This window comes from Halichoerus grypus, chromosome 2 (assembly GCF_964656455.1).
Source record: "Halichoerus grypus chromosome 2, mHalGry1.hap1.1, whole genome shotgun sequence".
Lineage (NCBI taxonomy): Eukaryota > Metazoa > Chordata > Mammalia > Carnivora > Phocidae > Halichoerus > Halichoerus grypus.
In genome coordinates, this window is record NC_135713.1 from 73960839 (window position 1) to 73975499 (window position 14661).

At 35.6% G+C, this 14661-nt stretch overlaps 1 protein-coding gene across 1 annotated transcript in view; it reads left to right on the forward strand.

Annotated features, from left to right (window-relative positions):
• The window catches only part of SLCO6A1 (solute carrier organic anion transporter family member 6A1), a 96633-nt gene that overhangs the window by 16837 nt on the left and 65135 nt on the right, over nucleotides 1-14661 (forward strand). Inside the window, exons 5-8 of the mRNA XM_078066323.1 lie at nucleotides 1220-1236; nucleotides 6037-6150; nucleotides 7020-7129; nucleotides 14181-14325. Of these exons, the coding sequence (XP_077922449.1) occupies nucleotides 1220-1236; nucleotides 6037-6150; nucleotides 7020-7129; nucleotides 14181-14325 (386 nt within the window). The remainder of the gene's footprint in view (nucleotides 1-1219; nucleotides 1237-6036; nucleotides 6151-7019; nucleotides 7130-14180; nucleotides 14326-14661) is intronic.

A 14661-nucleotide genomic window follows, 5' to 3' on the forward strand; every position in this document is an offset into this window, starting at 1 on the left:
CCCTCCTTAATGTCCATCACCCAGTTACCCCATCTGCCCCAACCCCCTCCCCTCCAGCAACCCTCAGTTTGTTTCCTGTGATTAAGAGTCTCTTATGGTTTGTCTCCCTCTCTGATTTCATCTTGTTTTATTTTTCCCTCCCTTCCCCTATGATCCTTTGTTTTGTTTCTTAAATTCCACATATGAGTGAGATCCTATGATAATTGTGTTTCTCTGATTGACTTATTTCACTTAGCCAAATACCCTCTAGACCTAGCCAAATACCATCCACATCATTGCAAATGGCAAGATATCATTTTTTTGATGACTGAGTACTATTCCATTGTGTGTGTGTGTATATGTGTGTGTGTGTGTGTATATATATATATATCACATCTTCTTTTATCCATTCATCTGTCAATGGACATCTGGGCTCTTTCCATAGTTTGATTATTGTGGACATTGCTGTTATAAGCATTGGGGTGCAGGTGCCCCTTCGGATCACTACATTTATATCTTTGAGGTAAATTTCTAGTAGTGCAATTGCTGGGTCATAGAGTAACTCTATGTTCAACTTTTTGAGGAACCTCCATACTGTTTTCCAGAGTGGCTGCACTAGCTTGCATTTCCACCAACTGTGTAAGAGGGTTCCCCTTTCTCCTCATCCTTGCCAACATCTATTTTTTCCTGACTTGTTAATTTTAGCCATTCTGACCAGTGTGAGGTGGTATCTCATTGTGGTTTTGATTTGTATTTCCTTGATGCCAAGTGATGTTGAACATTTTTTCATATGTCTATTGGCCATTTATAGGTCTTCTTTGGAGAAATGTCTGTTCATGTCATCTGCCCATTTCTTGATTTGTTCTATGGGTGTTGAGTTTGATAAGTTCTTCATAGATTTCGGATACTAGCCCTTTATCTGATATATCATTTGTAAATATCTTCTCCCATTCTGTCGGTTGTCCTTTGGTTTTATTGACTGTTTCCTTTGCTATGCAGAAGATTTTTATCTTGATGAAGTCCCCATAGTTCATTTTTGCCTTTGGTTCCCTTGCCTTTGGAGACGTGTCTCACAAAAAGTTGCTGCAGCTGAGGTGAAAGAAGTTGGGATGGAGTCTTTTGGGTTTTCCACGTAGATTACCATGTCATCTGCAAAGAGTGAGAGTTTGACTCCTTCTTTGCTGATTTAGATGCCTTTTATTTCTTTTTGTTGTCTGATTGCTGAGGCTAGGATTTCTAGTACTATGTTGAACAACAGTGGTGAGAGTAAGCATCCCTGCTGTGTTCCTGACCTTAGGGGAAAAGCTCTCAGTTTTTCCCCATTGAGAATGATATTTGCTGTAGGCTTTTTGTATATGGCTTTTATGATTTTGAGGTATGTTCCCTCTCTCCCTACGCTTTGAAGATTTTTAATCAAGAAAGGATGTGTACACTGTCAAATGCTTTTTCTGCATCTATTGAGGGGATCATACAATTGTTGTCCTTTCTTTTATTAATGTAGTGTATCACATTGATTGATTTGCAGATGTTGAAACACCCTTGCAGCCCAGGAATAAATCCCACTTGGTCATGGTGAATAACACTTTTAATGTACTGTTGGATCCTTTTGGCTAGTATCTTGGTGAGAATTTTTGCATCCATGTTCATCAGGGATATTGGTCTGTAATTCTCCTTTTTGGTGGGGTCTTTGTCTGGTTTTACGATCAAGGCAATGCTGGCCTCATAGAAAGAGTTTGGAAGTTTTCCTTCCATTTCTATTTTTTTAAAAAAAAAACAGCTTCAGAAAAGTAAGTATTAATTTTTTTTAAATCTTTGGTAGAATTCACCTGGGAGGCCATCCATCCCTGGACTCTACTTTGTTGGGATATTTTTTTTTTTTAAGATTTTATTTTTTTTTGCTCACGAGAGAGAGAGAGAGAGAGAGAGAGAAAGCAGAGCAGGGGGAGCTGCAGGCAGAGGGAGAAGCAGGCTACCTGCTGAGTGAGGAGCCCAATTCGGTACTCGATCCCAGGACCCTGAGATCATGACCTGAGCCAAAGGTAGACACTTAAATGACTGAGCCAGCCAGGTGTCCCTGTTGGGAGATTTTTGATTACTGCTTCAATTTCCTTGCTGGTTATGGATCTGTTCATATTTTCTATTTATTCCTGTTTCAGTTTTGGTAGTTTATATGTTTCTAGGAATGCACCCATTTCTTCCAGATTGCCTAATTTGTTGCCATATAGTTGCTCATAATATGTTCTTTTTTAAAAGATTTTATTTATTTATTTGACAGAGAGAGAGACAGTGAGAGAAGGAATACAAGCAGGGGGAGTGGGAGAGGGAGAAGCAGGTTTCCTGCAGGGAGCCCGACATGGACCCTGGGATCATGACCTGAGCTGAAGGCAGATGCTTAACAACTGAGCCCCATAATATGTTCTTATAATTGTTTGTATTTCTTCAGTGGTGGTTGTGATCTCTTCTCTTTCATTCATGATTTTATTTATTTGGGTCCTTTCTCTTTTCTTTTTGATAAATCTGGCCAGGGGTTTATCGATCTTATCAATTCTTTCAAAGAACCAGCTCCTAATTTCATTGATCTGTTCTACTATTTTTTTGGTTTCTATTTCATTGATTTCTGCTCTAATCTTTATTAATTCTCTTCTCCTGCTAGGTTTAGGCTTTATTTGCTATTCCTTCTCCAGCTCCTTTAGGTATAAGTTTAGGTGGTGTATTTGAGCCCTTTCTTGTTTCTTGATAAAGGCTTGTATTGCTGTATACTTCCTTCTTAGGACCGCCTTTAGTACGTCTCAAAGGATTTGAATAGTTGAGTTTTCATTTTCATTTGTTTCCATGAATTTTTTTAAATTTTCCTTTAATTTCCTGGTTTACCCCTTCATTCTTTAGTAGGATGCTCTTTAACCTCCATGTATTTGAGTTCTTTCCAAATTTCCTCTTGTGACTGAGTTGAAATTTCAAAGCACGGTGGTCTGAAAATATGCAGGAAATGATCACAAACTTTTGGTACTGGTTGAGACCTGATTTGTGATCCAGTATGTGATCTATTCTGGAGAATATTCCATGTGCACTCGAGAAGAATGTGTATTATGTTGCTTTAGGATGGAATGCTCTGAAAATATCTGTGAAGTCCATCTGGTCCAATGTGTCATTCAAAGTCCTTGTTTCCTTGTTGATCTTCTGCTTAGATGATTTGTCCATTGCAGTAGGTGGAGTGTTATAGTACCTTACTATTATTGTATTATCATCAATATGTTTCTTTAATTTTGTTATTGATTGGTTTATATAATTGACTGCTCCCGTGTTAGGGGCATAAATATTTACAATTGTTAGATCTTCTTGTTGGATAGACTTTTTTTTTTTTTAATTTATTTATTTGAGAGAGAGAATGAGATAGAGAGAGCATGAGAGGGGGGAGGGTCAGAGGGAGAAGCAGGCTCCCTGCTAAGCAGGGAGCCTGATGCGGGACTCGATCCTGGGACTCCAGGATCATGACCTGAGCCGAAGGCAGTCGCTTAACCAACTGAGCCACCCAGGCGCCCCTGGATAGACTTCTTTACATATGATCTAGTGTCCTTCCTCATCTCTTATTACAGTCTTTGGTTTAAAATCTAATTTGTGTGATATAAGGATTGCCACCCAGCCTTCTTTTGATGTCCATTAGCATAGTAAATGGTTTTCCACCCCTTCACTTTCAATCTGGAGGTGTCTTGGGTCTAAAATGAGTCTCCTGCAGGAAACATATCTATGGGTCTTGCTTTCTTATCCATCTGATACCCTGTGTCTTTTGACTGGGGCTTTTAGCCCATTTTACATTCAGAGTAACTACTGAAAGATATGAATTTAGTGCCATTGTATTACCTGTAAACTCACTGTTTCTGTATATTCTCTCTGTTCCTTTTTGGTCTATGTTACTTTTGGGCCCTCTCTTCGGTTAAAGGATCCCCTTTAATATTTCTTGCAGGGCTGGTTTAGTGATCACAAATTCTTTTAGTTTCTGTTTGTTCTGGAAGCTTTTTACCTTCCTTCTATTTTGAATGACAGCCTTGCTGGATAAAGTATTCTTGGCTGCATATTTTTCTCACTTAGCATCCTGAATATATCACACCAGTCCTTTCTGGCCTGCCAGGTCTCTTTGGATAGCTGTTCTGCCAGTCTAATGTTTCTACCCTTGTAGGTTAAGGACCTCTTGTCCTGAGCTTTCAGGATTTTTTCTTTGTCTCTGAGATTTGCAAGCTTCACTGTTATATGTTGAGGTGTTGACCTATTTTTATTGATTTTGAGGGGGGTTCTCTTTGCCTCCTGGACTTGAATATTTGTTTCCTTCCTCAGATTAATTATGTTCTCAGCTATAATTTGCTCAAATATACCTTCTGCCCCCACCCTTTCCTCTTCTTCTAGGGTCCCAATTATTCTAATATTGTTTCTCTTTATGGTATCACTTATCTCTCAAATTCTCCCCTCATGATCCAGTAGTTGAGTTTCTCTCTTTTTCTTATTTCCTTATTCTCCATCATTTTTCTTCTATATCACAAATTCTTCTGCTTGATTTATCCTAACAGTTAGTGCCTCCATTTTTTATTGCATCTCATTAATACCCTTTTTTATTTTGACTTGATTAAATTTTAGTTCTTTTATTTCTCCAGAAAGGGATTCTCCTTGTTGAAAATATTCCACTAAGCTTATTCCTAGTAATTTAAAGTATTTTTGTTAGTATTGTGCATGGAATCTTTATATTATTAGATTTCTTAATTATTTCTAGTAGGAGAAAAATCTATTGATATATAGGGCATTGTATTTAATTCTGCTTATACTTTGTGTTTTTCTTTGTTCTTTGCTTACACTTTTAGTTAATTTCCTCAGTCTTCTTGGTTATCAATTATTTACACATATATAATAATGTAGCATAATGCACATGGTTACACTACATAGCTGGATTCAAAAGCAAAAGGAGAAAAAAAGAAAATTTCTAAATATTATAGTCAGTGAGGGAACACATAGCCCTAGTGACAACCTAGAGTTGAAACTCCTTGTGCATAACATGTTCAGATGTGTATACCTACTGGATAATGGAATTCAAGATTGCAACCTTGTAGCATTGCAAGTTGGAACTTGAACCCCTGAATAATGTAGTAATGGATAAAGAGCTGTCCCATTAATGAATAAAACGGAATATTCTCCACATTCTATGAAAGGCAAGATCTATATACAAGCTCCTCACCAGGTCTCTGTTGACAACAGAATTTCCTGTGAGAAACCAGCACCTTCAAAACTGTGGTTCTTGAGTATGTAGGTATTTTTCCCACAACAGATGGTTGGACAAGGTGTTAGATATCTGTGGAACTGAAGACAGTGGTAGCTATATGGTAATGAACACCCCAAATCTTCTCCCTAAATGATACAAAATAACTTCACAACTATGAAAATTTTCCCAAGATCATGGCCTTAGCATGACTGAAGACAAAGAACGCTGAAACTGCAAAATGAACAGTGAGTAAAAAGAGAAAATCAACAAACCCAGCACAGGATCCTTCACATTCCCATCCCACCCTGCTTACAGCAAAGTCTGCAAAGGCAGACCAAGAAAAACTGCAGGAAGAGGAAAGACAAAGCCTAACAAAGGGTCCTGTGGGTGATTAGGTATGATCACTAGAAGGGTAATTAACACTCGATCTGAGTTGAGTCCGAGAAGGAACTATAAGAAAGAGATTTCCACGTATAGGTGATTTAAAGGGTCAGATGCCAGATAAAGGGTTAGTTGTGTATCTTAAAGGGCCAGGCTTGCCCTAGCTGGTGAAAAAAGTTAAAAAGAACAAAGAATTACTTTTGCCACCTGAGTGGACATGGTAAAAGAAAGAAAAGGGAAAAATTTAGAATCCTGCAGGATAAAAGAAAACTACATAATTGGAGAACTCACAATCAGCAAAACAAAGCGATAGGGACAAATTAACAGAAATTGTTCCATCTCTCTCTTTCTTTCTTTCTGTTTGATTATGGCATTGTTGTAATGAAATACACAATGTTAAAATTTTTAATTTTTTCTCTGTTAAAGTGTTGAAGACAGTGATGTGATTCAAAGCTGGCTGCAGGATTGGTGGATTTATTTTGGTTTGGTTTCACTTATTGCATGGTCTACATTAATACCATTGTCATGCTTCCCACACAGTGTACGAGGTGACTATAAAAATATAATTCATTTTTTTTTTTTTTAAATATAATTCATTTAATTAAAAGACAATAGATTCCTCGGCCCCACCCCCATCTCCCAATGTCAGAATATGGCTGAACTACATTTCTTTTTGTCATGGAAATATGGTGACATATGCTAGTGTTATTTGAGCAAATGAAGCTGGATCTGGTCAAATATTATTTTATTTATGTGCCAGACTTTCATTAGTATGTATTTCTGCTTCTTGTCATTTTTTTAAAATGCTAGAGTTCATAACTTTTCTTTAAAAAGAAACGTGTTTAAATCTATTTACCTAGCATTATTTAATACATGTACTACCTGAAAGAATTATTGTAAGATAAAATAATAAGTACTAAATTTCTTTTGAAAACACTGAAAAATAACATGTAACATTAGAGAAATCAAATACTTTCCTAACGGTAGTACATTTTATTGTCACAAAATATTTTTAGCAATGTCAAATATTACTCTTTTACATTTTAGGGCTGTGCTGTCAAATACTATAGTCACTTGCCACATGTGGCTATTTAAATTTCAAATTAAATTAAAATTAGAAACCCATTTACTCAGTCACAGGAGCTACATTTCTAGTATTAACAGCTACATATAGCTCATGGCTACAGTATTGGGCAGTACAGATATGGAAAATTTTCATTATCGTAGAATGTTCTTTATGAGAGCACTATTTTAAGAGAATGTGATTTTACTTAATTAGATATTCTTTAGCTTGTTCACAAATAGCTCACTTGTCATTTCAAGAAAAACTGGGTTTATTAAGATGTGTGCATATATTTGTATATGTGTTTTAATTATTCAAACATGTCATAAGATTCTTTTACTTGTTATCATATAGGTACAGCAAAGAGAAAAGCTGAGAAGCGTAAACAGCCTCATCCATTTGATGGAAAGATTAAAGATCAGGAATTTGGAATTAGTATCAAGGATTTATTTGCTACTATTTGGGTAAAGTAAAATATTTTACATGAACAAGCCAAATAAGTTGACCTGTAGTGGATTTAAGAAAATAACGATAAAGTGTTCAACTTAAATCTGAGTGGGACTTTTGAAGTCTTAATTAACTTAGTCATTTTATAGATAATGGAAAATAAGACCCACCTTACCTAAGTGGCATTTCCAGGAACATGGCTTGTATCAGAGGATGGTAGTAGTATTTTCCTTCTATTTCTTTTAATTTTACTTTTGTGTTATTTTTGTTTGTTCTTTCCATGAAGAAATAAATAAGACATTTAATGAAATGACTTATAAGTATTAACATCTTTTTATTATGTTTAAATGACTTAGCAGAGAACTCTAAAAGTTAGCAAATATTCTTGCAAACATCATATTTTATGGAAAATATCTCAATATCAAATAGAGAAGAAACCTTTGCTTCTCTAGATGAGAAACAAGGCCTACAATACAGACGGAGTGGGGTTTAAAAACCCAACTTCTTTTTAAAGAATTTTTAAGATTTTCTTTATTTATTTGAGAAAGAAAGAGAGAGATTGTGTGAGTACAAGCAGGGGGAGGGGAAGAGGGGGAGGAGCAGAGGGGGGTGGAGAGGAAAAGAATCTCAAGCCTACTCCATGCTCAGTGTGGAGTGGGCCGTGGAGCTTGATCCCATGACCCTGAGATTATTGCCAAAGCTGAAACCAAGAATCAGATGCTCAATTGACTGAGCCACCCCGGCGCCCTGAAAAAAACCCAGCTTCTAAATAGTGATTCTATATTCAATTTTCTTCCTCTTCTCTTTTTCATAATTTTATCCTTTATGTTGTGGGCAGAATCACATTGAAGATATAATACTAACATCCATGCCTTTATGGAGCTATGTTCTTGTGTGGGTCTCATATCTTAAAAAATACAGATTAACAATGAGTCATGAATCACATCAAAAACTAATGATGTATTATATGGTGACTAACATAACATAATAAAATAAAATAAAATAAAAAAATACAGATTAAAAACAAGTGATTAACAATTGTGTAGAGAAAATTCCATGTAAAATGTACTTTAGATATGGGTCAAAGTAGGCTTCACCGAACAGGGAGCATTTAAATGGAAAACCCTAAAGCAAGAGAAGGAATTATGAATGGTCATTAAGAAAATTCTAGGCATAAGAGACACATGTGGAAACACCTTGAGGCAGCAAAGTTTTGGCTATATTCAGTTTAGAGAAGACTTATATGTTTAAAGCATAGTTGATTGGTGGGGAGAGTGAAAGAAAGTTGAACAAAGAATAAGAACAATAACTCTCCATAGCTCTCAGACTATAATGGGTTAAAAATATTTTTTAAAAGAATAAAAATAGAAAGCTTGGAAATTAGGGAAATAAATCAGGGAAAAGAAAAAAACAATGAAATTAAGACTGGCTAGAAGCAGGTAAGGAATAAGATTTTATAGGAGAAAACTGTTTTTAAATGTATGCAGCAGAGATATCAACACTTTTACCTTCTTTTTCTTCATCTCATGCTTAAGTCTCATATCTTATTAACAGAGAAGGCATTTATATACTAGAACTCCAGTGAACAAAGAATTGTCAATGAATATTATGATATGAAAGAACTTTTTTTTTAAAAGATTTTATTTATTTATTTGACAGAGAAAGAGAAAGTGGAACCCGGGGGAGTGGGAGAGGAAGAAGCAGGTTCCCTGCTTGAGCCGGGAGCCCAATGCAGGGCTCGATCCCAGGACGCTGGGATCATGACCCGAGCCGAAGGCAGACGCTTAACCACTGAGCCACCCAGGCACCCCAAAAGAACTTTTTGAACTGTAAAGGACCAATTGAATTTAAAGTGTTATTCATTACTTGTGTGACTAGAAATGGGTGACAGACTATATCAAAGGACGCTAGTGTCTAAATTATTTAGATATTATACCATTGGTAGTCAAAATATTGAATTTTCTTTGAAAGCAGGTGAATTACTATCATAGAAACTAGAATCAATATACATTTGACAGAAGTAATATGATTTTTAAAAATATATTTACTACTTGTATTTATGTCAGGACATCATGTACTATTTTCAGTCTCTGAGTTGTCTACTAGGTGTGATGAAATATATTGGTGTTTGTAGAAGCAGAGTAAGTGAGATTTCAGAATAGAGGCCTGAAACATTTTTAAACCTGAAAAAGCAGCATTTTCTAGGTGACATATTTTACTCTTATTGACAGATTTAATAAAGATAACCATCACTTATTTTCTATGGCTAATTATAGATGTTCTTCATGAGGAACCAAGACCAGAGCAAGGGAGAAGTTAAATGATCAAGTAAAACACTTGAGAAATTGGAAGTTTATTGATACCCTCTTCAACTTATATTTTCCTCCTATTTGTCTGTAGACACCAAGGCCTTTTACTGGCAGGATCATTGTCTACTGTCATGCTACCTTGATTAGGGTAGGAAGTAGATTAATGCTTCTACCACATGAAAGAAAAAGTTCCATAATTGATTGGGACACTATGCACCCCATCTTCAATGAACCTTGGTTGGGTGTTTAGGAGCTCTTTCCTTCCTGCAACATTCCTCTGCATCAGTTTCCTCATTAACATTTGTTTCCCACTGCTACTTGAACCCTGTCCTGTATCTTAGTCTACTTGTCTATGTCCACTATACTGTTTACTTTATATTTTGCTGATCCTGTCCTTGTTTCAGACTCTTACTAAGTAAGTATATGCCAGAATACAAATGGTTGGTTACCATTTGAATCCAACCATACCTCCCAGACCAGCATGAATCTCCACTGGTGTGGTAAAGACCATGATTTTAGACAAACTCTGTGATGGAGTAGGGCTGAGAGCCACAGTGCTATAAGAAATGGCTGTTGCATGAAATTATCTGCTACTGTGCAGAACTAATTTGATTTCTCCTTTTCTTTTTCAACACCTACCATAATTAAGCCTGATTTTATTACATAAAATCCCTTGAATACTGATTTTATGTCTGGCCTTTTTCTTTGCCTCCCATATTTACATTTAAGAAAAAAATAGATTTTTTTTTAAAAAGAGGAAAGCCTAGACATTTGTTCGGAAAGGTCTATTGTATTCTGAGTGTTTGCTATGCTCACAGTTTCTTTCTAAGTAAAGTGCCCATAGCCCTTTCTGAATAAAGTGCGCAGAAGTGTTTCTTTGTGCATGAGTTGACATGCTCTATATGATGTAGTTCAAATGTCCTAGTTAAAACTAGGTCTGGGATCAGAACTTGAACCTAAGATAGCAATCCTTAGATTTCCCAAAAACCTATTAAATAGGTTGAGAAAATATCCAATAGGGAGACCTGCTATAAACTGACTATTTAATTTCTCTTTCTTGGGAGAGTATATATAGGAGAAAGGCTGGAAAACTTAAATGACACAGGTTTAATAAACTGACATAGAGAAAATGAGTGTGCAAAGGCCATTGAGATAGAGAAGCAAATGGAGAGACAATATAGTGAGTAGCTATAATAGAAGTAGATAATAGGCCCAATAAGCTGACAGAAAGAAGCTGAATATCTGGGCCTTTGTAGTAATTAAGACAAAGCAATGGAAGGCCCACTAGAGAGCAGACCTGATAAGCTGCCATTTGCTTCTGAATCTTTTTCTGTTTCTTTATGAGTGCTGAATTATTCAACTACTTAGAAAGTGTTTTTGGCTTTCTTACTTTACTGTGTAACATTATAATAAGTTTCATCAACTGGATTAACCTATGAGTCTGTTCATTTTAATTCTAAAGAGTCCAAACACAAAAATTATCTAGTGCAGTGGTTCTTAGTGTAGCTCCTAGGCCATCATCATCATCATCATCATCATCACTGCCTGGGAATTTGTTAAAAATGCAAATTCTTGGGCCTTGTTGTAAACCTACTGAATCAGAAACTCTGAAAGTAGGACCTGGCAATCTGTGTTTTACACCATCCAAATGATTCAAAGCACACTATAATTTGCAAATAACAAATCTCATAATCTAGTGTGACTCTCTTATCAATTATGAAAATGATGTGTATTCTTTCCTAGGTACCTTCTAGATGCCAGAAATTAAATTATTACATATATTCCATTCTCATGATCACCTGGAGATATAGATATTATCATTTCTATTTTATAGATCATGAACCAGTAATTTAAAGAGGATGCGTAATTTTTCCAAAGACATATATATCTTTGGACACACACACACACACACACACACACACACACACACACGTAGCTGAATTGAGGTTAAGAATATAAAAATATCTCATGTGCCTGACTCTAACACCATTACTCCATCTACTATTATAAAATAGGATATGTGGAGACATGATTTGCTAATTGTTGTTCCAAAAATCAGTTGCAGAGCCAAGATAAAAGCTAAGTTTTTGTTCCTTATTCTGCCTGTTATATCTAATACAGATTGCCAATTCCTATAAAATCATGGTATAGACCAGTGAAACAGAAGACAGAACTCAGCAACAGATTAATATATATAAAAACTTGCTATATGATAGGGGAGGAACTACAAAGATAGTTGTTCACTAAATGTGATAACAAATTTGGTTCCCTGTATGCTGACATGAAGTTGGACCTCTACTTCGTATGATACACAAAGGTATTTCTAGGTTAATAGAATGTGACTAGAAAAAAAAAAAAAAACACAGTTAATGCTAAACCATGAAAGAAGTATCTCGTGACATAGAGGTAGGAAAGGTTAAACAAGTTTGTAATAGTGTAAAATACAAAGTAAAAATTAGTGGATTAAATTATGACAAAGATTTCTGTTCTATGAAAGAAACTGCAGAAAATGTTAAAAGATGAGTAACAGATCTCTCAGTCTAATAGGAGATTGGTATTTAGAATAAACAAGGAATTCTTGGAAAATCTATACAGGAATTTCAGGAAGCCTAATAAAAATATGAATAAGCAGTTCACACATAATAACCAAGCCTAAACAGCTATGAATTACATGATGAAATGTTCAGTTGGATTTGAATTTAGAAAAGTACCATTATAAAGCATTGGTGTGTGGTATGACTTTACATCCATCAGCGTGGCAAAATTTTAAAAGCCAGCTAATAATATCAAGTATTTGTGATTATGTGGGGTGTAGCAGTTATCTACTGCTATATGACAAACCACCCCAAAACTTAGTGGCTTAAAATAATAGAACATGATTTTGCTCATTAATCTGCAGCTTTGTCAGGGTTTACTCTGCTCAGCTCTACTTGTCAACTAAAGTGAAGTCTGGGGGATAAAATCCTCTGAAGGCTTGTTTACTCAACTCTGGGCTGTTGACACTGGCTGTTTGCTGGAACACCCACACATGGCCTCTCCATCTGGCCTTGACTTTCTCACAACATGGTGAAGAGTCCCAAAGCCAGCGTCCTGAGAGAGTGAGCGTATACAGCAGAAGTCCTGTTGTCATTTTACGATCCAACCTGAGAAGTCATGCAGCATCTCTTGCTTTGTTGAGACAGTCATAAAGGACTTTCCCAGTTCAGTGCCTCCTGATGGGAGAATGGCAAAGTTCAAAATGTGGAACTGAAAATATTGCTCTGATGAATTTTATAAGGAATAAGTTGCTACATGAAGAAAATAGGACTCTCTTAACATTATGGTGGGATTGTAAACTGATACCTTTTGGGGAAAAAATTAGAGGAATAATGGAACGAAGTATAGTACATCTTAATGCCCTAGCAATCCTGTTCTGGGATATATGCTTCCAAAGACATTCTACCCTAGTCCTTAAGGGTGCATGCACAGGGATGTTTATTTTATTTTTTTTTTAAAAGATTTTATTTATTTATTTGAGAGAGAGAATGAGAGAGAGAGAGCACATGATGGGGGGAGGGTCAGAGGAAGAAGCAGAATCCCTGCTGAGCAGGGAGCCCGATGCGGGACTTGATCCTGGGACTCCAGGATCATGACCTGAGCCGAAGGCAGTCGCTTAACCAACTGAGCCACCTGGTGCCCAGGGATGTTTAATATAGCCTTGCTTGTGACAGTGGGAGTTGAAGTGAGCCTAATTTGTGGGAGTGGATGAATATGGTGGAATCACACTATGTAAATTTAGATAGCACTCAAAAGATGAATTAGATTAATATAGAGAATACGTTTAGATTTTAAAAAATGGTGTTTAGGGGGCACCTGGGTGGCTCAGTTGTTAAGCATCTGCCTTTGGCTCAGGTCATGATCTCAGGGTCCTGGGATCGAGCCCCGCATCAGGCTCCTGCTCAGCAGGAAGCCTGCTTCTCCCTCTCCCACTCCCCCTGCTTGTGTTCCCTCTCTCGCTGTCTCTCTCTGTATTAATAAAATAAAATCTTTAAAAAAAAAAAAAAAAAGGTGTTTAGAACTAGAAAAAAAATTAAGTTAACTTAAATATACAAACATAAAACACCACTGAAATTTTCAAAGATAAATATATATGTAGGAAATACAGAAATCAGTTTGAAAGCTAACATTTTAATGTTAATTATTGTCATGTTAATTACTGTGTATAGTGTAATATTAAACCATCACTATACATTCTCATAAGACTTCTGAATAAGTTCAAAATATTGACTAAAATGCAGCATTTAAGTGACTTCACTGTATGTGGAATTCCCAGGAGTAAAATATAGAATCTTAACAGTAATACTAGTGATTTTCCTTGTGTGTTGCTTAAATTATCTTCGTTTTGTTTTTTAGTTAAGTAAAAAGATTTGTTAAGGAAAGAAATAGATTAACTAAGGTAAAGGGACATTCTAGACACCTGGATAATGATATGTATTTTTCCTTAAGTTTTCTAGAAAACTGCCAGACTCACAAATAAAAATTATAGGTGGTATGGAGGTCAAATAAAAATGGTTCCATCACTACATGTCTTTAATACTATTTGTATATTGGTGAATTGCAAATTTTGATATATTTATATATAAACATATATATATATATGTTTACTTTAGATTGGGAAAGGTAAAATTTTTGCTGATTGGTCGTTAACATGTGAGTCAATAAATCTATTCTTATTTACCTAACAAAATAAAATAATTTGTATATAACATTTCTATTTCAGGTTCTGTTGAAGAATCCAATATTTACATGCCTAGCTCTGACCAAAGCTTCAGAATCTTTAGTTTTTATTGGAGCTTCTGAATATTTGCCTACATATATAGAAAACCAGTTTTTATTAACACACTCTACAGCAGCTAAAATTGCAGGTAGACCTTTTCTGCTCATTGTAATCATTTTGAAGTTTTTATATAAAGTTTTCTTATATGTATTTATGAAATATTTCAAATAAGCATAAAGTAGGAGTAATAGCATTTGCTCAAGTTTTATTTATCTTATTTTATTTTATTATTTTTCAATGATTCTATACATTACTCAGTGCTCATCACAATAAGTGTACTCTTAATCTTCTTTATTTTACCTACCCCCACCACCACCTCCCCTCTGGCAACCACCAGCTCGTTATCTGTATTTAGAGTCTGGGTTTTTGTTTGTCCCTTATTTTCTTTGTTCATTTGTTTTGTTTCTTAAATTCCACATATGAA